Here is a 26,641-nt window from a genome sequence, read left to right as displayed (position 1 = left end):
GCCCAGTGTACTATGGCTTGGTCTCCAGCATGGCAACGTTTGGACATGGTAGAGCCTTTAGGAGGCAGGAAGCAGTTCTTAGGGCATGAGGGATGTCCTTGAGAGGCTGATGGGACTCCCATCCCTTCCTCTCTGGCTCATGATGTGAACAGTTTTGTTTTTTCATGTGCTCCCACCCACAGGTCCCCAAACAATAGTGTCACCCAGTCATAGACCAAAGCCTTCCAAAACTGTGAGCTCAAATAAGCTTTTTATAATTATCTCAGGTATTTTGTCATAGTCATGGGAAGTTGACTCACACAGCTAGGTACCTTTAACTACACAGGATCATAGGATGGCTGAAAGCAAGCAATGGAACGTTACGTGGTAAAGCTGGGTCTTTTTTGTTTGTTTTGTTTTTGTTTTCTTTTTTAAGTTTTTCAAGACAGGGTTTCTCTGAGTAGTCTTCACTGTCCTGGACTCACTTTGTAGACCAGGCTGACCTTGAACTCACAAAGATCCACCTGCCTCTGCCTCCCTAGTGCTGGGATTAAAGGTGCGTGTCACCACACCGGGCCTGGCTTGTGCTTTTTAACCCACTGAGTCATCTTTGTTTTTTAAATGGTTGCTCTAATATTAAAATATGCATACCTTACTCTGTCTTGGCAGAGTTTGGCCTTCACGATGATGCTCCAACGTTATAGTTTTGTGTGACTGTTCAGGCAGTAAACTGTCTCTGTCATCTCATTTGGAAAGTTACTAACCTGCACTCCTGGTATACTCCAGTAATTAATTTTTATTCTTTCTCAAGTCTCTAATGGGGTTGAAGACCAGATAGCTTAATTTTACCATTAAGCTTACTTGTTTAGGGGTTGTTTTTAGGTCTAGATAGATGTTTTAAATTGATAATAATGAGATACGATAGATATTGATTTAATTCAGAGTTTTAGATGCACCAAGATAGGAAAAATAGAAAGGCTGCCAAATGCAAATAGCCAAAACACTATGAATGTAACAGTTATATAATTTCTGATTGTTTTGTGGTTCTTCTTGCTGTAAGTGGTTTATTGTATATATGTATAATAATATAAATATATATGTAAAAAAAAGAAATCTCGTGTAATAAAAAAATTAGAAAAGGAGTGCTTTTCTCTACTTCCTGCAGTACGGGCCTTTTTGGTTGGACTAGTTGACATGGAGACTACTGATTTGTAATGGCATTAGTGTAGAAGTGGAGGAGTTGGGGTGGTTTGTTCACTAGCCGCTGCCACCCGTGAACTTCCGCTTCATTTATTTTCAACCCCTGAAGTTACAAAACACCTAGAAAAAGTCCAGTGGAGTAATTATGTGAGAGAGGAGACAGATGAGGTGGTACAAAGTGACAAGCACTGTAGCACTAAAAAAAAAATATGATAGTCAATGAAAAAAATATACATACTTGACATTTCATGGTATACTTAGAGTCCAGGACAGCCAAGACTACACAGAGAAACCATATCTTGAAAAACCAACCAACCAACCAACCAACAACCAACCAATCAACCAAGCAACCAACAACCAACCAACCAACCAACAACCAACCAATCAACCAACCAACAACCAACCAACCAACCAACCAACCAACAACCAACCAGTCAACCAAGCAACCAACAACCAACCAACCAACCAACCAACCAACAGGAAATGCACAATCCTGGAGACCTGAGTTCAATCCCTGAAATCTACATAAAGGTAGAAGATGAGATCTGGCTTCACAGAGTTGTCCTCTGATCTACATGTACTGTAACATATGTGCTCCCCACCCATACACAACACACACACACACACACACACACACACACACACACACACATACACACACCCAATAACTTAAATTGTTCTAATTGAAACTATACAAAAAGATAAAGTGAAAAAGCCAACAGAGATCTGGGGTGTGGTGGTAATGCCTATATATAATTCCAGTACTTGGGAGAAGGAAGGAGATGAATCCAAAGTCCAAGGCTATCCCTCCCAAGTTCAAGGCTATTCCCCCAAGTTCAAGGCTATCCTCCCCCCAAGTTCAAGGCTATCCCCCAGCTACATGGAGAGTTGAGGTCAATATGAGCTTATATGAGACAGTCTCAAACAAACAACGATTGAAAGCCAACAGAGAAATTAAAAGATGATACTACAGTCAATACCAAAAAAATTTTTAAATAATACATAAAAGAGGAAACAAGAATTAAAAACAGAAGAAACAAATAACAAAATGGGAGAACTGATCCCAATCATGTGAATGTATTAAATATAAATGGCTTAAAGATGTAAGTTCAAAAATGATCTTCCAGGTTAGATTTTTTTAAAAAAACCCAAATCACTGTATGCTAATTATAAGAAATATATTCTCAAGATGGGCATGGTGGCCTTTAATCCCAGGGTTAGGGAGGCAGGGGCAGGCCTATCTCTGTGATTTCCAGGCCAGTCTGGTATACAGAGTGAGTTCCAGGACAACTAGAGCTTCATAGAGAGATCCTCTCTCAACAAACAAACAAAATGTGATCTAAATATAATGACATAGGTAGGCTAAAAGAAAAGGGACAAGATGGGTGTGCTGGCACATGCCTGTAATCTCAGCACTTGGGAGAGAGAGAGGAGGATCAGGAGTTCAAGGTCAGGCTACATAGTCACTTTAAGACAACCTGGCAACACGAGGCCAAGCCACACCATAACCTACCACAGAAGCGTAACAACAACAACAACAACAACAACAACAACAACAACAACAAAGCATCACAAGTGTTACAAGCACTTTTTAATGCTGGAATGGCTATTTTAATATCAAACAATAGATGCCATGGGAAGATTCATGTTGAGGGATTTTACACGAGGACAAAGGAATCTGTTCATCTAGAAGACGCAAAACCCTAAAAGAGGCTTGTCTAAGGATAGAACTTCAAAGCATGAGGGAACTGAGAGAGGAAGTAGAGAACAGACCCATCTCCCATGGCTCAATAGTTGATAGAAACGTAGAGGGGACTCAGTGAGGACACAGAAGATGTGAGCACACTATCAAAGCACAATGGGACTGACATCAGCATCTGACAAGCAGAATACACGTTCTTTTCCAATTGCTCCGGTTAAGAAGGTATCCTGAGGCATAATGCAAACCTTAACTTAAAATGAAGTAATAATGAACATAGCTATGCTCTCTGTCACGAATGGAAATAAACTAAAAATGAGTCACAGAGAGCTATGCTAGCCCTCTCCTAGCTATGGGTACATCTTCCTAGTAGATGCTGGAACTGTGGATATACTAAGATTTCCATACAATGATTTTTTAAAAGCACATTATTTTTTAATTAATTCTTTGAGAATTCCATGCATCCATACAATATATTTTGACCATATTTATCTCTAACTTCTCTCAGATCCACCCCACCATCACTTCTCTCAGCTAACTTTCTGTCTGCCATTCTCTCTCTCTCTATTTTTTTTTTATAACCAATCTATTCCAATTTGATGTATATATACTCATGAATATGGGAACCATACTCTGGAGCATGGTCAACCTTCCAGGGGCCACACCCTTAAAGAAAACTGACTTCTCCCTCTACCATCTGTCAGTGACTCCATGTCCACGCATAGACTAGAGTGCTGCTGGCTCGGTCCTGTCCAGGCATCCTCAGCCGCTGGCTTCATTAGTGTAGAGATTCTGTGGTGATGCCATGACCGGAAGACACTGATTGACTCTGAACGACCTGCAAGAGTTGGTTCTTTCCTTCACCTGTGTCCCAGGGTGTAATGGGTGTTGTCAGGCTTTGTGACAAGTGTCTTTATGCACTGAGCCATCTCACCAGAATGATAAAGCTGATTAAAAAAACAAAACAAAACAAAACAGAAAAACTAGATTTGGTAAAAGGTTAAAAATAGCAGCGAATCATAAAATAGAACAATTTAACAAATGTAGTAATGAAATATGATAAAAGTTCTGTGGGTATGGTCCCTCCCCTTTCAAAACACCCTATTTTCCTGTCCAGGGAAACAGACAGTCCTGTCCTGGGTGGGATGGTCCAGGACACAGAGAGAGTTAACGGTGCTACTAAGAACAGTGCATGATTTCAAATGCACAAAATGTTTCTTTCTGAATGTATTTAGTGCTTTCAAGTCATGATTAACAAAACATAACTGAAACTGTGGAAAGCCAAATTCCAAGAAGTTGGTAGGAGGGGCACTGTGTCTGGAAGTCCCCCGACACAGTAACGGACAGGAGCGTGTTCACAGGAACATGCCGTCACTGTGTGCACTTCGCCTTGTGCTTCAGAAACCAAGATGCCTCTTGTGATAGAATGCTGTGGGGGCAGCCTTTGTCCGTGCAGCCGGCAAGTGACTACAGTGTAAAACAAGATGGAACTGGAAATTAAACCACTGCCGTGGAATCCAAAGCTGTGAGCTTGAGGAGCTTGAGGCATCCTGAGGTTTGAGCCAGGAACTCATGCTTTGGCCACCAGGTCACACAGCCTCCCAGGGTTTCCAGAGCCTTGACCATCATCAGCCTAAGGACCTGGGGATTTGCACTGCTTTGAAGAATGACCGGATAAGAATATTTTTCACACAAGGCAGAACACTGTAAAGAGAAGAGTCTGGTGTGGTTGGTGGGGCTGTCTGGGAAGGTCAGGACAAAGGAGGCAATGCGAAACGGTGAGTTAGGGGGCCTGGCAAGATGCCTCGGTGGTTAAGAGCATGAAGTGCTCTTCTTGCAAAGAGACTCATGTTCCCAGAACCCGTGTTGTGTGGCTCGCAGCCACCTGGAACCTTCCTTCCAGGAGGGCCTGATGCCTCTGGCCCCTATGAGCACCTGCATTAGTGTGCGCGTATCGCCCTGCCCCACACAGACGCACACTCATACACATAACCAAAAATAAGTTTTAAGCTGGGTGTGGTGGTGCTCACCTTTAATCCCAGCACTCTGGAGGCAGAGGCGGATGGATCTCTGTAAGCTTTCAAGACCAGTCTGGTCTACAAGGAGAGTTCCAGGCCAGTCAGTGCTACACAGTGAGACTGTCTAAAAAAAAAAAAGGGGGGGGGGTTCTTGTTTTGTTTTGTTTTTTTACTTTTTTGAGACAGGGTTTCTCTGTGTCACCCTGCCTATCCTGGACTCACTTTGTAGATCAGGCTGGCCTCAAACTCACAGCCCACCTCTGCCTCCCGAATGCTGGAATTAAAGACGTGCGCCACCACACCTGGCTTACAGTGAGAATTTCTAAAAGGACACTATTCTGGAAACAGCCCTGTCCATCCTTTTACATAGGTTAATTCTGTAGGTTTTTTTTTTGAGGGGGTGGTGTGTATGCACACAAGCCTGTTGCTCCCACAGCCTCTGAGGGAGGAACAGCACGTCTCCACCTTAAGATGGACTTTCTGTGTTCTAGCTGCAGAACCCACTCAGAATAGTTGAGTGTACTGGGCTGTAGTCCTAGCCTGGTGAGTCTTGGGCTTGCTGGCCACTCAGCCTCACCTATTTGGCAAACTAGAGACCAGAAAGTTTCAAAAATCACAAGGTGGATGGGTGGGTCCTTAGTAACAATACCCAAGATGGTCTTCTGGCTTTCATGTACATGCACACACACAAAGACATGAAGAGGCACACGCGCTCATGCACACACACACACACACACACACACACACACACACACACACACAAGAACGGAGTTTTCCCTAGGGATAATGCGCACGTGCCTGTGGACAAGTAACCCGACCTCGTTCTGCCCCATTTACTCCTCTGAACAATGAGATGTTTTCAGCATCCACTGACTAGAAAGACATGGTCCAGGAGACAAGCTGGTGGGAACTGGAACCCTGCCTCCTGGGCTCCTGCATCCCTGTTTGGGAGATAGGGGCTGTCCAGCTTGCACTAAGGCTGGAGGAAGGTCTGAGCATAGTAGGAACAGGTATCGTGCCCATGGGGCCCTGGGCGGGGGCTGGGTAGGCGCACAGACATCCTCTGCAGAACTTTGATCCACAGCAAGGACAGGGCTGACTTCAGTTCCCTTTGAAGCAGCGAAAAGATCAATCCTCCTTCTTATCTCAGCCTCTGCGTAGTGCGGTGTGTCACGTGCTGCTGCAGGCCGAGAAACCCAGAGCAGAGCAGGCAGAACCCAGCCCTGCCCTGGCCTGTTCTGCTCTGCCTTGCCTCCCTGCCACCCCTGGGGCCAGGGGCATGCGTGAGATCTGCCATTTTCTGACCTCCCTCTTGGATCAGTGTCGGATGCAAGGAGGAAAAGGTAGTGAATGTTAAGTGCCAAGACACGAGGCCCTCTGAGACGCTCCTATCACCCCCCCATCCCCCCCACCTCCCAGGCACGCCCTCTCTTCTCTTCAAAGTCTGCTTTCAAACATCACCTTTTGCCAAGATCTAACGCTGCTGGGCCAAGAGGCAGGAGACTGGATTCTAGTTATAAGGCTGCCTTTGATATGCTGTGCGACCTTGAGCAAGTTAGTGCCCTTCTCTGGGGCTTTTCTCCAGTAACTACAGTTGCTGTGGATGCTTTCAGGGCTCTGGTTTAAAACTCCTGGTCCAGGTAGTCCAGACCAGCCTGTGGATGTGGTGGGGGTTGCGGGTGGGGGTGCTGCCAGGTAGGTTCAAGCCGTAGAAGTGTCCTTGCTGGATGCTGCTGCAGAGCGATTGCACCTGTAATCCTGACCTCGCTGGCTCCCTTTTGTCTCCACCGAACATTTTCCTGCACAGTCTCACTAGTGCAGAGGGCTGTTCTGCAGGCTGGGCTGCACCCCAAGTCTGTAGGCTCTGTCCTCTGGGGAGTGGCAGAAACATTTCTCATCAGCGTTGCCTCTAGCTGGTTCAGGGACTGTGAGGTTTACAGGATCGCTGCAATCTGAAAGGCTGGGGAGGGGAAAGTGGAGAAGAAAGAGAACAGTCATTAGGGAGAATCTGGGTGTCCGTAGGGGCAGGAACAACATCCGCCTGTCGACACTGGTGAGTGCGGTGGGGTTTTTCCACTCTCTCTCTCTAAGCTGCAGGGCGAAAGCATTTCAAGCTCAGATCAAGTCAGGTCCCCTACTTATCTCCTGCCTTTCAGAGATAGACCCCCCCCCGAGAATGGCTGAGAACCCCAGGGACACCATTGCTGCGCATGGGCAACGCGGCGATCTCAGCATCCACTGACCAGATCTTGGCCTGAGATGAGCGCCATGGAGACCAGACTGATGTGGACTGGAACCTCAGGTCCTGGTAGCTGCGGAGTTCCTGGCTTGGAAATTGGGGACTTTGCAGCTTGTGGTGACGCTCCATAGGTGTCCTTAAGTCAGATGAGTCTCCCAACGTGGCCCCGGGTGTGAGGAATAGAATATTTCTAGAAAAAGGAAAGAATGGAGAATGAAGCAGGAAAGAAATATCTCCTGTGTCTAAGCTTCTGCAGTATGCCTGGTGTAAGGCAATTGGGCTCTGGAAACTTCTTTTGTCTTCAGGTCCCCAAGGTTGACCTTCGACATCCTCTTTCACCTCTTCCAACCCCAACACAGTAGTCCTAGGGTCCCTTTGCTGTGTCCCCCATGAACCTTTCTCCTGCCCATTCCCTCCTTGGCTGCTTAGAACCACACCAGAGATGATGACTTCTCCTGGGAATTGCCACCATGACCATCAAGGCCCAGAGGTGCTGCCCTTGTAAAGGGAACATGGTAGAATCCCTGTCAGTTGTTGTGGTGTGTGTGGGTGTGTGTGGGTGTGTGTGCACGCACACATGCATAAAGACTTTTAGAAGTGCTTATATACTCCTAAATTTGAAGAATGTCACAAAAAAAATGACAGAATGCCTGAGGCCAGGGTGTTTTGGATTCCCATGAGCCCTTGAGCACATCAGCTACCCTTTGCTTGTGGGGGCTTCCGGCTGGCTCCATCTTTTGGCCTCCTATGTACTGGAATTATATAGCCTATCTGAAGTCAAGGGCCAGCAGCAGCCTCAGTAACCCCCTAGCTAATCCAGGGTTCCCTGCTGCCCACCCCAGGTAGCCACTGACAGTCTGGAAATCTCACCAGTTTCAATGACAGTGCTCAAGATTTGCTGCGGTACATTCCAGAACACATACTACCCCAGAGAGCCGCTGCTTACTATGTGTTCGCAATGTGCAATGACAAGTAAAAGTTCTAAGAGCAGGATATGAGTCCAGTTGTGTCAGGCTCTGAGCTGGCGGCTTCTCCCTCCATGTTCTGATCTACAGATTGTCTTAGAGACGGGAATGGAGCTCATTTTCTCCCAAACAAACAAAGCTTGTTGGGTAATAGCTTTCGTCTGGGGAGGTGGGGGGCGGGGAGGGGAAGAGTTCATCTTTCTACCCTGGATTTGAGAGCCAGCATTCCCTGGTGGAAGATGAAACTGGAAGGGTCCCTTCCTGGAGGAGGCCTCTGCAGAGGATGAGCAGACAGGCTCTGAGTTTGCATGGTGCGAGGGAGTCACCCTGGTTTGTATGTGAGTTTCCCTTGGCCCCTTCCTGTGGCTTCCATGGGACCCTGCCTCGAATGGCTGCTGGGGATTAGGATGCTAGGGAAATGACAGGTGAAGAGGATGCTTGCCCCTAGACACACATCACTGCTCTTGCCTGCACCAAGAGGCTCAGCCTGTTCTCTCCTCTGCCAGATTTAAGTTGCAGGGGGAAATGCATTATTTTTTTCATTAAAAATTTATTTTGGAATGGATAGCCTTCAGAGACGTAATTAGCCACGTTATTTTCCCTCCCTCCATTAGCTGTCCCTGGTGTTCTCAGGAATGTCTTGTCCTTTTTCCTCTCCATTGCACTCTTCCCATTCGCGTTACAATTTGGGATGCAGCATTCACCACCCCCACCCCATCATTACCACGTGCAGCTTCCAGGGGAGTGTGCCAGCTTCCCTCCCCATGGAGCCGTGGGAGCAAAGTCCCCTGGGACAGCACGGGATCCAAAGAATTGTCACCCCAGCTTGCTTTTATCTGGAATGGTTCTTGTGGGTCATTTTTAGTGTTGTAGACAGTAGGTGGGCTCCCCCAAGAGTGCAACAAATAACTCCTAGGCACCCCAGTAGTACAGTAAACTCACAGCATAGATGGATTGCTCTGGTACTAGGGAGACTCCAACACCCCAGTGCTCAGAAGAGGGTGCTGCCACCCGCTCCACCCTCACCCCTGTTCCTATCACACAGGTGACACATGACATGCAGCCATCTCCAGATTGTCAGAAATACCCCGCTCTGTGGGAGTGAGGGCAGAAAGCCTGACACCCAAAGTCTAAACTTATCCTGGCTCCCCACAAAGAGAGGCAAATAGAAAAGTACAGCAAAACGTCTTCGGTGTGCATGATTTATATAGAGATCCCGACTGTCCCAGATCCCAGGGGTCCTGGTACTATTAACAGAGAAGCAGCAGCCAAGTAGTGACGTTTCAGAGTTGTGCCATGTGGTGTTGGCACTAAGGGAACGCAAGTCACCTCGGTTCTTCATATACTACTTTTTAAGTAATTCTTAGGTTCCTGGGTACACGTAAAGGAGCAGAAACTGACAGGTTTGTGGGATCTTTTAATGTGGGCTCACATGTTACTATAAGCCTCATGGAACCCGGAGGCATCTTGATCATAGTGATTTTTAGGAACAAGCTCTGGACATAGGGAATAGCAATGGGGAGGCTGGGGATGAGGTAAGGCCTGGGTGCTGGTGCCACTGTGCGGGCCAGCCATGCTGGGCTCCTCACAGACAGATGCTGCCTCCTTTTTTTTTTCTTCCAGGCCCAACAGTCACTACCATCCCCCGAGGCACAGGGAGGATACCAAGATTCACACAGGGTAAGGAGAGATGGTGTCAAATGAGTGACTTCTGTTCCGCCTCCGGGAGGAGTCCTATTGTGTGGAAGATGGCAAATGGCACAACAATGCTTGCAGCCAGGAGCAGCAGGCTCAGGGTGTCAACCCACCCCACGGCTGGCAGGTGTCGCCAGGAAACAACGCAAGTCACCCAGCACCAGATGGAATCACACTTTAGTCACACAAAGATGAGATGGAATAGGAAAGGCTTCAATAGTGGGTGTCTGTCCTCCTGTGGCCAGGGGTCTCGGTCTGCTGCCAACACAGGATGATTACCCTTCTGTGCAACAGGCTCTTGTTCCCTTTCCACCTGGAAGAGATCTAGTGGGGTGGGGGTGGTTGGGGGGTGCCTGGCTGGGAGCCGTATGACGTACAAGCTTAAGCAGAACAAAGGAGCACACTCGAGCCCGGAACAGGAAAAGATGGTTGCAGGAAAGTGATGTACCCCATACAAGCTTAGTGCATCTTATTTCTTGAGAGGAAAGGGTTTTAGGCCCTCCACTTTCCAGAGGCCAAGCAGGAGTCCAAAGGTGACATGTACCTACCTGGTCACTTTTCCCCACAGCTGGGACCGATGTCATGTTATTGGTGAAACGGCATCCTGATTTAGATACAAGTCTGCCTGGTACCACAACCCAAGAGCTTTCTTACTTGAACTCAGCCACCCCACCCCACCCCAACCCCCCCACCCCCCCAACCTCCACCCTACCCCCCCACCCCGCTCCACAAACTCAGGTAAGGTCTGGGTGTGGTAACACATAACCTATACTCCCTGTGCTGGGAAGGCAGAGATGGGCAGACCCCTGACCTTGCTGTCCAGTAAGCCTAGCCTACTTAGTAAATTCCAGGTCAGTGACATACTATTTCAAACAAACAAAAAGAAAAACAAAAACAAAAACAAGGCAAAAGTCTGAAATGTCTGAAGGTCAGAGTGCCCTGCCCCCTTGAAGGCCCCTTCCCTCCTCACCAATGCAACACATCAGCTAATAGCCAGAGTCCTAAGGAGGAAAGATGGTCCAAGTGTGCATCTGTAATGCTAACCCCAAGGGGGCCGTTTCAGAACACATGACTCTCCTGCCCTGAGGCATCTCCATGCACTGAGATTTAAAGCAGAAAGCTAGATTTCTAAGACAGAGTGAGAGAGCAAGAGAGCAAGGGAGGCAGGGCTTAAAAGTAATAACCTGGCATCCCTAATCTTTGGCAATTATATTCAGATACGGATACAAGGACTCTTTAGTCCCAGGAGATGCGAAGAGCTGGTAAGAATCAGCAAGGGAGCCTAGAGAGACGGCTCAGTCATTGAGAGTTTGACGCACAACCATGAGGCCAAGGATCTGGATCTCAGCACCCACGTGACAAGCTGGGCACCTGGTGCACACCTGTCACCCCAGCTCTGACGTGGAGGAGACAGAAGAACAGCTGGGGCTTGCTGTCTTTTAGGCTATGGAGAAAGCAGGACCCCCAGGTTCAGTGAGAGAGCCTCATTAAATGCCAGGTTATTACTTAGTGGGGTACATGGACAGTGATAGAGGGGGGCATCCAATGCCTTATTCTGGTCTCTGTGCATACATACACAATTGTGCACACACGTGCATGGGCATACACTCACATACACAAATAAATACATTTTTTAAAAAAAAGTATCTGAAAAGGTGTAGGTCAGATTCAGGCCCTTTGTGTTCTGTGCAGTTTCTCTGATTCTGCCTGAATATTAAGCCTCTATGTTGTTTCTATGAGGTTTCAGTAATATGAGCCGACTGGCACGGGCTAATTTGGAGTAGAATTATGACCCAGCAGCATTTGCACGCAGGGAGCAGAAGGTTAAAGGAAGTTCAGCAGATGATCTACGTCCACCACACTCGTTTTAGAAACCAAGTTGCGTTTAGCATTCAGATTGTTCCAACTGGTCTCTGCCCAATCCTCCTCTTCTCGGGGAAGCTTGCAGTTAATTCTCCGCACTGTGCATTGCTAATGTGGAGGAACAGAGGCATCCGTCATCAGCGCAGTGAGCAACGCCCACGCGGTGTCTCCTGCTTCCCACATTTAACTTGGAAACCTCACAGACCTCCAAATGAAGCCGCTCTGATGTGCAAGGAGTCGGACTCGATTCCTATTCCACTCAGTACCTACTGGTGCCGCCCACCTCTCCAGCTCTGTGGAGAATTGGGGCAGCGGGCTAAGGCGCAGGGGCGCTCGGCATCGCTATCTTCCTACATATGGACCAGGAAGCACCAGACAGAGGACAGGCGCTGGGCTTTCAGAGACTTCTTGTAGTGCCTCCAGCCAGCAGGACAGTTACAGGCGACGAGACAATGAGTGTGTCCACGAAAGATTTCCATATGGACAACTCAGTTAATAAGGATATGAAAGGACAAGGTTGATTGTGTTTTGATTTCATGGCTGGGGAATCCGGGGGCAGGGGGAGGGTGGGTGGAGGGGGGGAGGGCGGGATTAGGAGCATCCAAATTTGAGGTCAGACTCCAAGTTCCACCTTGGAGCTCCTGACTGCAATTTGGTTTTGGCTAATGACTAAAGATGCTTTCCAGACATTCCAGACCTGAACAGAAAGGCAAGCAATGCTGAGGGTGGAGATGACGACTCTGGAGCCAAGGGGCGCCACCTTCTCAGATCTACGCACCACCAGGAAGCTGCTGGGGAGGAGAGCAGGGTGGGGGATGGGATCGGAATAAGTGACCTTAGTCTGAAGGAAATCAGGTTAGGAGGGGAGAAGGACATGTACAAGGCACGGAACAATAAATGAGAGGATGTCAGTTATTCTGTTTTCTTCAAGGCAGCACCTCACTATGTAGTCCTGGCTGTCCTAAAACTATGTAGATTAGGTCAACCTTGAACTCACAGAGCACATCTTGCCTCTGCCTCCTGGGTCCTGGGATTAAAGGCCTGTGCCACCGCACCTGGCAGAGTCAGTTATTCTTATTCTATTAAATTATTCATTCAGTTGGTACTCAAACCAACTGACTTAACTTGGTCAAGATCATGCTCTCTGGGTACACTGGTAAATAAAATAGAGGGTTAGGGAGATGGGTCAGCGGACAATGTGGACCCTCGTAAAAACCCAGACGTAGTTGTATGCATCTGTAACTCCAGTGCTGGGGACAGAAAAATGTGGGTACCTGGAGCTAGCTCACTGACCAGCCAGTATAGCCAGGCTGAATGGAAACCCTGTTTCAAAAAATAAGGTAGAGAGTCACACACACACACACACACACACACACACACGAGAGAGAGAGAGAGAGAGAGAGAGAGAGAGAGAGAGAGAGAGAGAGAGGACTGACTCACTCACTAAGGGCCACTTAGCCCCCTAAGTAGACTTACAAAACTCCACTCCTGGCCTCCAGACAGATGTACTGATTTGTTGTTTTGGAAAGTCCTCCCTAACCCTGAAGCTCTGACTGTAGTTACCACTGAGCTCTGGTACTGGTCTGGTAAAACAACAGCCATAGATATGAAAAAGGGACTTGTGGCCCACCTCTTCCAGGAAGGCCCCCCTGGCTAGCCCAACCCACCTCATCCCCTTAGCTCAACCTCCAGTATGTAACTTGTGTGCACTGTAAGTTTTGGGGCTGGGGGTGCCAACCAATAGATTTACTCTCTTGGCTTCTGTGTGCGTTCCAAGGTCATTGTGATGAGGGTTCCAGGGCCCTGTGACACACATCTAGCTGAATTTGTTCAAGCCTGGGAAGTAAAGAGAGGCCCAGTTCCTTCGGGGAATGCCATTCATGTCCTAAAAGGGATATTCCCTTCCCTGGCTCCCAAAGCATCACTAGGGCTCCCCAGGGAGAGCTCTGGACACTGGCAACTCCAAAGACAGCTAGAGGGGAACATGAGCACCCTTTCTCCAGAAAACAGCCTCTCTGCGAGGCGGTCAGCCACCTTCATCCTGGTATGTTCTTTGAGGTCTCGCTCTGCTGCCCAGGCTGGTCTTGAGCTTGTGATCCTTTTGCCTTTGCCTTCTGAGGGCTGGGGTTACAAGCTCATGCCACTATACCTGGCTGACATGTGTTCTTCACTAGTTCCCAAGTGCCTCCTTCCTCTGGTTTACCTTGGGCCTATCCCAGCTGAACGGGAAGGCTGGACATGGAAGGTGGAGCAAGGCCAGTTTACCTTCAACACCAGCCGGAGGGTTGACACCTAAATTCCCTTTTGCCTTACTGGGAGATCTTAGAACCCACTATGGCTTTCCTCCCCAGCTGTGTTACCCTGAATGTATTGAGTTTTAGAGTTGCTTAGCTGCTGGTGAGTTTTCTTTGGTACTTTTGCCAACAATTTTGGTATGTTGCCACCAGGTGGCAGTAGTTGTTTCTTTTACTAGGTCCCGAGGCCAGTTAACAAACTATTCCTTAGTCCGCCTGAGTCATGAAAATTGTCCACGCACTATTTTTCGAGATCATAACTAATTACAATGACCGTAATCAATCTCAAGACCCATTTGCCTGTGACTAATAGGACGATACATAAAAAAGCAACATGAGCACCTGGGGTTTAAATGTTACACTTTTATTGCAAACGATCACCAAGCTTTGAATATCCTTTTCTATATTTCTTCCATTCTTCAAGCTTAGAGAAGGCTAATAATAATAGTGATGATGATGATGATGATGATGATGATGATTGATGATTGATGACGATGAATAAGCTGCTATACAGCAGGTGGTATATACAAATGATGTTGCAAATGCTTTGTTTGTAGTCAATTCCTTCTCATCCCAGCCCACTGAGATGGGATGTGACAGAGCTATTATCATTTGATGAATGAGGAAATGGATCTTGGAGACTGCATCCTGACAGTCAGGTATCCAGGCTGTGGCCGAACTGCTCTCCAGACTCAGGCAGTGGGCCGACAAGTCGTCCTCCTCATTTTGTGAACTCCCAAGTGGAGTTGATTGCCAGAGTCAGGGAGACCTCACTTTCCAAGTTCCCTGTACCTTCTAGTGCCCCGTGTCTTGGTGTTGGCCCAGCAGATAAAGTGTGTGGGAGTTATTAAAGAATGGCGTTCAGGCTGAGGGGATGGCTCAGCACTAAAGCACTTCAATTGCCAACCCAAGGACCTGAGTTCGGATCCCAGAACCCATGTGAAATGTTGGTTCCTTTTTAATGGTGGTTCCTTTCAATTCCAGTCTCAGAAGGCAGAGACAGTGAGTCACCAGAGCAAGCTGGCTAGGGGAGCTAGCAACACCAGTGATCTCTAGGTTTGATTGAGAGACCTTAACTCATTGAATAAGGTTGACCCAGTGGTGAATCACAGATGATTCTCAGCATGTCAACCTCAGGCCTCTACGTGCACTCATACATATATGGCCACATATGTGCAAACATGTATACATATACACACATACAAACACACACACCAACAACAACAACACCACCAACACCAAAGGGAACTCTTAGCCCTCCTGACATATAGAGAATGAAACAGCTGCCTGCAGTCAGTGGCTCAGTTGCTACTTTTAGTGTCAAGGATTTTTCTACTTCAAGACACCTGGCTCCCTACTCAATCTGTGAGCCTAAGCCTCTGCCGCCCAGGAAACTGTAACAATGCATCTCTGTAGGCTGTTCCCAGAACTTTCTGAACCAGGAGACCCTCAAGTGACTAGTATACAGATTTAATTTGGAGTCCCATATCTACGCATTCCGGTATTAAGAGAGAGAGGAGGGACACCGTTGGGTTCTGCCCATCAGCACCTCTGTCTCTGCAACCTCGCGTTTCAATGTCCCTGTCTTGTCAGCAGACACCGTGGGGAGAGAGGCCTTTTGCTCACCCCACAGCCTCTTTCTGAGTTGTCATCTTATAAATGCTTTGAGTGCATTGTGATTACTGCTCATACCCGAGTAGTTGGCGCACAAGTGTGCACATCACATACAGGCATGCACACACCTCCTTACCCGGATGTTCCCGTGACAGGCTGCTTCGAGTTTTCAAGGAGATAAAACAGAGCACATGACTTGTTTAATGTGTGCTTATCTTAGAGCTTTCCATTATCAAAGCAGCACAATTCTAAAACAAAAACAAAACAAAAAGACCACACACACAAAATACATTAAAAAGGAAAAATGTTTATACTTCCCAAATTTCAAAGACCATCACTATAGCTCTTTGTTTTGTTTTGAGACAGGGTCTTATGTATCCCAGGTTGGTCTCAAATTCAGCGCATAGCTGGGAATAACCTTCTGGTCCTCCTGCCTCCACAAGTGTGTGCAGGGGCCTCAAACCTGGAGCTTCCTGTGTGCTAGGCAAGCACTCTACCAACTGAGCTGCATCTCCATCCCCAGCTGCTTTTTTTTTTTTTTAATTTTGTGTGTATCTGTGTTTTGCCTACATGTATATCTGTATGTCACACATGTGTCTGGTTCCCAAGGAGGCCAGAAAAGGGCATTAGATACCCTGGAACTGGAGCTACAGATGGTTGTGAATGCCATCTGGGTGCTATGAATCCAACCTGGGTCCTCTAGAAGACCAGACAGTACTCTTAACTGCTGAGCCATTTCTTCAGAACCACTATTGGGAAGGATGTTTTCTTGATATTTTCTTCAATATTTTCCTATCGATTGGTTGGTTGATTGATGTTGAGGCAGGATCTTACTGTGTAGCTTCATCTATCTTGGAACCCACTATGTAGAGCATGCTTTCCTCAAACCCAGAGATTCACCTGCCTCTGCCTCCCAAGTACTCGGTGCGATTATAGGCAAGTGTCATTATGCCCAAAGCTTCAGTCTTTTTTTAAAAAAATTTTTGGTACACTCGAGTTTATGTAGTGCGGTTCTTGTTTTGTTTTGTCTTGTTTTGTTTTGTTTTGAGGCAAGGTTTCTCTGTGTAGCCTTGCCTGTCCTAGACTCACTTTGTAGACCAGATTGGCCTCGAACTCACAGCAATCCACCTGCCTCTGCCTCCTGAGTGCTGGGATTAAAGGCATACGTCACCACGCCTGGCTGTAGTGCAGTTTTTATACTGTGCACACTGACTAGAGGGCCCAGTGTGTAGATGGGCAGTGCTACTGTCAGACCACAGACTACATGGAGAGACTGTGCTGGTACATGAGAAGAATGTCAAGTACCAATCTATGTATTCTGCTTGTTCTGTTAACATTTGCGTTTTTCCAGATTTTTTTAGATTATTGCTTATGCCTTGTAAACATGTATTTCTATGCCTCACAGTGTTCCCCAGCATATATAAAACATAGTTTACTTAATTATTCCTTATTGCTTAACTATTCTCTTATCGCAGAGCATTCAAAGTACTTACATTTTTCATTTGGGTAAGTTATGTGTGGTGAACATTATGGTCCATCCTGGATTATTTTTTCCCACTTATTTTCAGCAATTTCCTCAGGCTAGAATACTCTAGGCGTGAGTCAGAGGCTGTGAATTTCAGTCCATCACAAAGCCCAGAGCATAGCATTTGAAAACCACCTCACATTAAAAGGAGAGCCCAGAGCTGGAGAGATGGCTCAGTGGTTAAGAGCACCCACTTGCTCTTCCAAAGGTCCTGAGTTCAATTCCCAGCAACCACATGGTGGTTCACAACCATCTGTAATGTGACCTAATGGCTTCTTCTGGCTACATGCAGGCAGAATACTGTATACATAATAATAAATAAATCTTTTTAAAAAAAAATAAATTTAAAAAAGGAGAGCCCAAAAGCCTCTAGCACAGGACTAACGTCATTGTCCTTGCCAGACAAAGAGGAATCCGCCCATTGACAAGTCGGAATGGGACAGCTTCTTCGACGAGAATGGTTACTTGGCCAAGTCCCGAGACTTCATCTGTATCAACATCCTGGAAAGGGTACGGTTCCCAGGCTACCCTCAGCTTTGCCCTGGCACAGGTGGCACAGATGGTAGGGATCAGGTACGGCATTGGGCAAAGCCCTCAAAGTAAGCATCTTGAGAGTCCATGCCCTCCCCTGCCAGGGTCTACACCCCTTCGTGAGGGCAGAGGCCTGGAAGTTTCTCACAGGCTACTACTCGTGGCAGAGCTCCCATGATGAACGGCTCATGGTGGACAGCAACAGGAGGTAGAACGTTCCAGATCCTCTTCCAGTGGATCGGGGCTTTCCAGGGGCTTCGGGTGGCAATGGGGATGGGGGTGAGGGTGGGGTACCCTCTCAGCCTAGAGATTCAAGTTTCTTCTTCATCTGGATTCTTTATTCCGAGGGGACCCCTGATGCTTCCCACAAAGAACCCACACACAGTAGGCATAGCCAGGTTTAAGTGGGCACCTCCTCTCCAGTTCCATGACCGAATAAACAGTGGCAGGCAGGGGGTTGTCCTGAATCCCCCCCTTATTATCTTGCTCCCAGCCTCACCCTTCCCTGCACAGCCTACCTATGAGGGGCCCTAGGATTTTTCTTTCCTGGGCCCAATCCCCATCTCGTGCCAACTGCTACCCTCCAAGCCCCATGGCCTAACTGCTTCCTGAGTCTACATCCCACCTCTCTGCCCTGTCCACATCTGGTTCTGGTGCCCAGTATGGGCTGTTCATGTCCTCGGGTTAAACATTCCTAGAGGTGTATCTGCTGACATTTCAAATAGCGTCTCCTTTCTTAATTCTGGCTCCCTTCATCCCATCTGATCATACCAGCTGCATGAGGGACCGCCTCAGAGTTAGGGTTATCATTGCTGCGAGGAAACACCATGCCCAAAAGCAACTTTGGGAGGAGAGGATTTATTTCATAGCTTACAGGTCCACATCGGAGTCCATCACTGAGGGAAGTCAGGGCAGGCACCTGGAGACAGGAACTGATGCAGAGGCCGTGGAGGAGTGCTGCTTACTGGCTTGTTCCTCACGGCTTGCTCAATCTGCTTTCTTCATAGTACGCAGGACCAGCCCAGAGGTGGCACCTCTCACAGTGAGCTGGGTCCTCCAAATCAATCATTAGTCAAGAAATTGCACATCAGGCTTCTCCGCAGACAGACAGACACACACACACACACACACACACACACACACACACACACACACACACACACTAAATAAATAAATAAATACAAAGCTCCGTTCCCTGCTTCAAGGCCAGGATCAAACAGGGCACTTCCTCCCATCGGCTCTGATTTATTGGAGGATCTTCACAGGTGAGTAGGATTTGGCTTTGAACTTGGAACAGACTTAGGTTTGGGAGAAAATTCCACTCACACTCTAGCATTACCATCACACTCTGAGTGAATCTGCCCACCAAGTTCCCTGTTGCGGCCCAGTCTCCTCCACAGTCAAACATGGGGTCGCAGTACAGTTCACAGAGTGGTCACAATGATCCAATTATAGAAACGGGCATGCCATCACGCACAGGGAAAGAACTGCTAGGGTTCATATAGTTGGGGATACACCCCCTACACACACAAAGCCAGAGGCTGCTAACTTTCTCTTTGGTGACCCTGAGACTTGGGCTTGCTGAGCCCCTGTAGAGAGCACACCGGGGCAGAGTCCTCTTGTCTTTGGCTCACTGCAGGCCTCACTGGTCTGTATGAGTGCTCAAGGTAGGCTGGGTTGTGATGAGCCGTGGTGGATTGGATTGCTTCCTTCTTAGGCTGCCTGCCTAAGTCTGGGGCCTGGAGCCGAAGCTGAGCTTGGCCCCAAGGCAGCTCCCAGGCAGGAGACGGGAAAGACAACTCCACAAGGGACTAGTAGAAGACTAGTCCAGGACGGTAAAAGTGTGGGTGTCAGACCAGGAAACAGGCCTTGTGTGCGTTAGCCCACATGGCTGCTGAGGCAAAAAGCCGTGAACTAGCAAAGTGCCACAAATAGGGTGGTTGACAGTAACAGACATTTTTTTTCTCCTGGCATCCTGGAGGCAGAAGACAAGGTTGCGTGTTGGCCTCCTGGGAAGGCTCTGAGAGACAGAAGGTTCTTCTCACACTTCCTACGGCTTCCTCGGCTTGAGGCAACATCCTTTCACTTTCTGCTTCAGTGGACACATGCCCTCCCACGTGTGTGTGTGTGTGCGTGTGTGTTGTATTTTATAAAGATAGTTCCAGAATGATCTCTTAATCTTGAGATACTTCATCACATTGGAAAAGACCCTTTTCTGCAAGTAAGAACATGCTACAAGTTCTTAGGGGCTACATTTAGGACACCATAACTTTGAGAGGCCGCCAGTCGGTTATTAAACCCACTAACCAAATTGCAGCAGTCAGCGTAAAAGACTGTCCTTACAACTTAGAGAGAGATGGCAGTATTGTCTCCACTCTGCTGATGAGGACACTGAGGCTTAGTGAGGGAGGGTGACATCCCTCTGCAGATACTCGGTTAAGTGGTGGCTCCAGGGTTCGGGTGCCACGGTCGGTCCTCAGAGCCCGCCTCACATGGAGCTGTCTCCACACGGTGGCAGCCATTTGTCGGAGAACACTTGCTCAAGGCCACTTAGGCTGAGGTGGGCGAATGCACTGCAAGCGGGGACCAGGTGGGAAAGGCCACCCTATCCCCCTGGAGCAGAGCATCAGCTGTTGCCCCGAACTGTCCCCTCTTGGAAGGGCCAGGCCACCTCACTCATCCCCAGTGCTGTTCTCTCAGGAAGAACTATAACGCCTTGTGCGAGATGTATGAGACACTCCAGCCTCTGCTGGAAAACTTGCATGGGGACTTCACAGAGACTCGCAACAACATCGGTGAGCAGAGGTGGGGAGGGCTGGGCAGAGGAGAGGGCGGGCGCCATTCAAGTCTTTCCCTACTCATTTCCAGGCACAGGTGGCTCCTGGGGCTTGGCAACTGTCTCGACCTGGGTCTGGAATTTTCCTAGATGACAAACCTGGGTCAATCCACCCGCCCATGCGCATGGGTATTCCTAGATGAGATCTGAGTGGGTTGGGCAGGACCGGATTCCTTGGCAGAGGTTGTGTCCTGGTCGAAGAACTGGAGGCAAAGAGAAGTCCAGACCTGCAGGGTGTGATGATAAATTGAGCCTGGTGGAGCTGACGTGTCTTTTGTAGACCCCTGCTAGGGTTTTCTAAAGACCTGCCCTCTAAGGATGGGGCGGGAATTCATCCACGGTTCTCTATGCTGGAGACGGTGGAGTGCCACTTCCTGTCTTTTGCTTTAACCTAGTGTATGACATCCAGAGACTCTATGACAAAGATCCCCTGGGCAACGTGCTTGTGGACAAGAAGAGGCTAGAGAAGAACCTGCTGCTGAGTTATGTCTGCAACACAAAGGCTGGTGAGCTGGGGGTGGAGCCTCAGCCCGTACTTTCCGGCTCCTTCCTGGAGCCCCGCCCATCAGCTCTTCCTCACAGAGCCCCGCCCATCAGCTCTTCCCCACCGGTGCCGTCCCCCCTGCAGAATACCAGCGAGGCTTCCATGAGATGGTGATGCTTTTCCAGCTGATGGTGGAGGAGGACCATGAGACCTTCTGGCTCTTCCAGTTCTTCCTGCAGAAAACAGTGAGGGCTGCGTGGGGGCTCAGATCTCCTACTCCTCACCACCCATCAAGCCCAAGGCACTGACTGCCTCAGACACTTCCGCTAGCCCCCAAACACCCCGTAGGTCAGGTAGTGGGTGACAGAGGTGTTAGAGTTCAGGAGGGCTGCTCTGAGTCCCCGTGGGTGGCATCTTCTGCTGGCCTTTCACCCCTTAAACATAAATCTCCCTTCTGATCTCTTGTGGCTCCCCAGGCCTCCAGAATAGAGTCCAGTAGCCTTTGTGAGGGCTCCAAGGCCACCTCTTTGTTCCTGCCTCCCCCTGCTGCCCCTCCTAGTCCAGACAGCCTGGAGGCCTCACTAGTACCCGGATGCAGCCAACTGTGCACCCAGGCTGAGGGCATTGCCATTCGGGAAGATTTGTTGCCTTCTAGAAGCTTCTCACACCCCTGCCTCTCTCTGCACCCCTGCAATAATATGCTTCCTGAACTTTCCTTCTGGCTCCACTCTACAGATGAGGACAAGTGAGGCTTAACGAGGGAGGGTGACATCACTCTGCAGATACTTTGTTAAGTGGTTTCCAGGGTCACTGCCAAATGTGGGGCATCTTTGCAGCTGCCCCCCGCCTGCCAACCCCATATGCCCATGAATATATCGCTGCTTCAAGATGCACACATATGCAAACAGACACAGGGGCACACACACAAACACACAGACACATGTACATGCACACATTGCATACACACATGCACACACTCACATGCACACACACATGCATACTCGCACATGCATATACACACATACATATTCACACAGGAACACACACACACACACACACACACACACACACGCACAGAAGTGAATGAACCTTTCAGAGTTGGGCTTTGTTCCATGATGTACTCAAATTGATCCTGGTCCCATCTTGTACAGGAGCACAGCTGTGTCATCAACATCGGGGTAGGCAAGAACCTGGACATGCTCAACAGCCTGATTGCTTTGCTGGATCCTGAATTTGCCGAACACCTCAGTGAGTGGTCCACAGTGCCTACAGCTTCCCCCACCAGCAGGTAGGCTGTGGGAGGGCCAGGGCCCAGCCTGGCAGGCATACTCAGGAAGAGAAGACTTATGGCCTGAGGAGCCTGGGCCTGTGATGCTGATCACCTGCTACAAACAGACTCCATGGCTTGTTGGGAAAGGAGCAGCTGACAACTTCGTATTCCCTATGTCTCCCAAGCTCCGTTGTGTGGCCTTGCCTATGTGGTGGCTTAAGTGTCTGCTTCTCTCCCTGCAGAAGGGAAAGGCTCAGGAGCCGTGCAGTCTCTCTTCCCCTGGTTCTGCCTTTGCTTCCAGCGTGCCTTCAAATCCTTCGATGATGTCTGGAGGCTCTGGGAGGTGAGGCACGTGAAGCTGGGACACTTTAGGTGGGCCGCACTCTGCTGCCTGCATCAGGAGGAGAAGCTGCAAGTTTTCCTGCTTCCCTTTCTTCCTGGCTTTGATTGATGCTCTGTCATTTGGGGTTTAACTAGGTCAGCAACCCTACTCCCACCTTGCTGGAGGATGCTAGAGCATCTGTCCATCCACTGTGATGCCAGACTCCACTGACCTTCCACAGGGCAGTTAGCACAGGGGCACCTGCTGCTGCTCAGCAACCCTGTCCTTGCTCTCTGCTCTTTCACTGCCTTTCCTTCCTCTAGCATGCTGGCTCCTCTTAGAAACTGCTTTCCCCCAAGGCAGGCCCCAAGGACACCTGTACTCTTCCAAACACAGTCCTCAGGGCCACCAGCAGATAATCCCTGTTCTGCCTCCCAGTTATTCTTAGCAAGAGGGTCCAGTGAACTGCCAGCCTGGCATGTACTATCCCATAGTCCAGGACGCGCCTGGCTCACTCTTTCATCCTGGACTGCCAGTCTCTATGCCAAATCTAATACCACACCCCTGCCCCAGACTTTGGGGGAAGCCCTGGATCTCATTTTTCCATATCCTGTTTGGAGTGCATGGTTTGTGGTAGCTTGTTACTCTCAGTGTCCTGGTCTCAGGCCACAGGGCTGAGGCCTCCTGGTTGCACACAGGTCCTGCTGACGGGGAAGCCCTGCAGGAACTTCCAGGTGCTGGTGGCCTACAGCATGCTACAGATGGTGCGTGAGCAGGCGTTGCTGGAGAGCATGAGTGGGGATGCCATCCTCCTGGTGAGAGTGCCCTCGGCCTGATCCCCCTCCAGCTTAGAGCCTGCTCCCTTTAACCGTTTTACAAGAAGGATGTATAAGCCCATGGTGTTCTGGCTTACGGCCATTTTGTCTCCAGAGGGGAACAGGTGATGAGAGCTGAAGTATGGGGCTCCATGCTAACAGTTTTTAACAGAATAATTTCAAAGGCCCTGCGACAGTGACAGAGGATGTATTGGTTTATAATCTGAGTAAGCATGTGAGGAAACTGAGGCCTTGGGTAGTCTAACCATTAGACTCCACTGCCTTGAAGCTAGCCCTTGGCCATGTAGCAAAAGGGCCTGTGGTGTTTAGATGTGCAGAAAAGCCAGCTGATGAACCAGGCAGAAAATCTAGGTGGTACTCTAACTATTTAAACCAAGACTTCCTTAGGGACTTGAGGTATGCAGGAGACCCCCCAGGGCTTCCTAGACCCCCCAGGTGCAGGCTGTGTTTATCATACCCCCAAAGCATACAAATTTCAGGCACTGTGGCAGGTTGTGGAGACATCAGATGCCCCTCAATAACTGCTGTAGCAGTAGCTTTTGTTTACCTTTGTTTTGCCTGTGCCCAAAGGCACAAGGAGAAGTGTTTGCACATACACTCAAGCACATCTATAGGCACACACACATATGCACAGGGGCACACACACATACATATGTGTGCACATGTGCACACACACACACACACACACACACACACACAACACACACACACACAGCATGCACATGTGTCTCCCTCCCAGGCCTGCAACAACCTCATTGACCTTGATGCCGATGAGCTGATCTCTGCTGCCTGCATGGTTTATGCTGAGCTCATGCAAAAGGAAGTAAGTGGCCCAGTGATTTGCCCTCCTCCTTTCCTCCTCTTCCCCCTCCTTCTTCTCTTTTATTCCTCCTCCAAGAAGCCTTCCCCGGTTCCTACTCCCAGCCTGTGGCGGTCATATTTGGCTTCAGAGTCACTGTGCCATTGCTCCTTCCCACCAGCCTACAGAACTTGATCTGCATGGTTTTCTCACTATTGATAGCCTCACTGACTCCTGGCCTCATAGCCTTCTTCATCTCACATTCCCTGAGTCCTTCCTAAGGGGTCCAAGCACACACCCTGACCGCCACCCCAACCCCCCACCCCCATCACCCCAGGGAGTCAGGAGAATGTCACTAGCTGGACAGACTGGAGTGAGAACGGTCTGATAGTGTCTGTCTATATCACACCTTCCCAACTCTCCTCATCCCCAGGTTCCTCAGCCGTTAAAGGATTTCTTTCTCTGAGAACACCGACACCCACAATAGACAGATGCCCTCAGTGGACTGAGTGAAGGCAAATCAGGATCAAGTTCAGTGAGTTGCGGGGTGAGGCCCCAGACAATACAGCACCATGGAAACAGCCTTTGGAGTTTTGGTTTGTGGTGGTCACATGTTTTTGACCTTGGAGTGCACGATGGCCGAGACCATACAGTAAGTGAGCAGACCACTGAGGGACTAAGCAGAAGTCACACTGCGACCGGACAGTGTGTGACAGCCACAATTCCCGACTGATGGGTCTTCAGAGGTACACACCTGAAAGCAAATGGGTAGGGCAGGACTGACTTTGAAAGCCTCACAGATAAGAGGTGACATAGGGAATATGCCCTGGGACTCAAGATCTCAGAGGAGATGAGCTCTGGCTTTTGCATCTGTCCCCACTGTCCTCTTACTCTCAACGAAGCCATCAAATTCTTTCCCACAGCTCAGCCTTCCTACCATCTGTGGAAGAGCTAACCCAAATCCCTGGACATTAGGCCATTCCCCTCCTGGTCTCAAAGTCCACCTCACAACTATACCTTTAATGCTCCACCTCCAAGTGTCTCTTTGATCTAAGCTGGGATTCCCAGCCTTCATCACACTCTCCTGAGACTGCATTCTGGCCCCTGCCCAGGACCCTACTCTCTCCTGGTGCAAGAGGCACAGGTCTCCTAGGTCATGCCATAGCCCCCAAGTTCTACACCCAGCTTATCAAGGCTCTGGTGAGCTTTCATGACAGTGGGCATGGAGAAGGGGATGGACCTACACAGGGCTTGGGGTTGGCTGAGTGCCTCAGAGTTACACATGGGCACACATGCACTCATGCACATGCAACACACACACACACACACACACACACACACACACACACACACACACTTCCAAGTGCTACATGTTTCAGGAAGGCCAGTGGGTCCATTGGTTTTGCAGAAGACCCTGGTCCCTGGGTAAAGTACAACCACCTTCTCACTCTCCAGCCAACAACCCCTTTTTCTTTCTTTCTTTCTTTCTTTCTCTCTTTCTTTCTTTCTTTCTTTTTTTTTTTTTTTTTTTAGGATTTATTTCTTTATTATGTATACAGTGCTCTACCCGCATGTACACCTGCAGGCCAGAAGAGGGCATCAAATCACATTATAGATGGTTGTGAGCCACCATGTGGTTGCTGGGAATTGAACTCAGGACCTCTGGGAGAGCAGTCAGTGCTTTTATCCTCTGAGCCATCTCTCCAGCCCAACAACGCCTTTTTCCTGCTCTCAAAATGGAGAGGGGGCGGGGGGAGAGGAGAGGAGAGAGAGGGGGGAGAGAGAGAAAGAGAGAGAGCACGCAAAACAAAAGGTGGGGCATTTTGGTCTTGGCTGTTCACCCAATGGGCTTTTCCTAGTAACATCTAGGCATAGAACTATGGAAAAGCCCTGGAATCATCACATCCAAAGTCAGTGTTATTAAAGGGCTTGTATTTGGTATAAAAGGTCATTTCAGTACATACCGAGTGCTATCTTGATGTGCTCAGACTTCAGTAGAATACCTCAGCCCAAGTCATCCATAAACAGAAGTGCTTGCCTGTTATACCCTAGAAGCCGGATGTTCCTGATGAACCAGCCTGCTTCCATCTTGGGCTTGAAAACCATCTTATACTAAAGACAAAATCCCGTTTATGATTAAATTTGCTTCTCAAGGATTGGGCCTGTAACCTTATCTGCAAATGGTTCTGTCCTGCCTGTTTCAGGAAATGACAATCTTGTCTTTGTTTCAAAAAGTTACGCCCATTTGCAACTCATTGTTTCAAAAGGTTGTTATGTCCACCTGTTGTCATGACTACCTTGTTCTGTTCTGCTTCTATAACTCCACCTCTTTGCCTGCAAAATACCCCATTTGGAAACCCCCTACCCCTGAGCTGTAAAAGCCCTTCTCTTCCCCATGTCCAAGGCTGACCTCTTGAATCCTCTTAAAGGGAGGCAGCCTGTGTACATGACTTAAAAGGCTTGCTTTACTTA

The 26,641-nt window shown here is 48.7% G+C and overlaps 1 protein-coding gene and 1 long non-coding RNA gene across 3 annotated transcripts; one reads left to right on the top strand and one right to left on the bottom strand.

Annotated features, from left to right (window-relative positions):
* Nucleotides 1–3,239: 3,239 nt before the first annotated feature.
* LOC311597457 lies at nt 3,240–13,362 on the bottom strand. 2 transcript variants are annotated; one of them, XR_014779242.1, is made up of 4 exons: nt 13,135–13,362; nt 10,344–10,420; nt 7,140–7,325; nt 3,240–3,825 (listed from the first exon to the last, which is right to left on the bottom strand). It is a non-coding gene; the product is annotated as an uncharacterized lncRNA (long non-coding RNA). The 2 variants fall into 2 exon arrangements; XR_014779243.1 differs by lacking the exons at nt 3,240–3,825; nt 7,140–7,325 and adding an exon at nt 9,573–10,119.
* Nucleotides 13,363–13,475: 113 nt separating this feature from the next.
* TBC1D21 (TBC1 domain family member 21) lies at nt 13,476–24,772 on the top strand. Its single transcript, XM_084782349.1, has 11 exons — nt 13,476–13,702; nt 17,494–17,601; nt 17,727–17,830; nt 20,323–20,417; nt 20,854–20,964; nt 21,087–21,187; nt 22,094–22,190; nt 22,455–22,555; nt 23,233–23,349; nt 24,110–24,193; nt 24,603–24,772. Exons 1-11 carry the CDS (start codon nt 13,643–13,645, stop codon nt 24,633–24,635), a joined length of 1,011 nt encoding a protein of 336 aa, XP_084638475.1. The 5' UTR covers nt 13,476–13,642; the 3' UTR covers nt 24,636–24,772.
* The last annotated feature ends 1,869 nt before the right edge of the window (nt 24,773–26,641 follow it).

Source organism: Acomys minous (genome assembly GCF_964271855.1).
Source record: "Acomys minous genome assembly, chromosome: 5".
In the NCBI taxonomy this organism is placed as follows: domain Eukaryota; kingdom Metazoa; phylum Chordata; class Mammalia; order Rodentia; family Muridae; genus Acomys; species Acomys minous.
The sequence above is the reverse complement of the archived record's forward strand: the minus strand, read 5'-3'. Positions and strand labels throughout refer to the sequence as shown.

Excerpts from the sequence above, each read along its gene's own strand:
- TBC1D21 (XM_084782349.1), top strand. The coding sequence starts at position 13,643 with ATGAGCACCCTTTCTCCAGAAAACAGCCTCTCTGCGAGGCGGTCAGCC. Across the intron at positions 13,703-17,493 it reads GGTCAGCCACCTTCATCCTG|ACAAAGAGGAATCCGCCCAT; the intron begins GTATGTTCTTTG and ends TGTCCTTGCCAG. Across the intron at positions 22,556-23,232 it reads ATGTCTGGAGGCTCTGGGAG|GTCCTGCTGACGGGGAAGCC; the intron begins GTGAGGCACGTG and ends GGTTGCACACAG.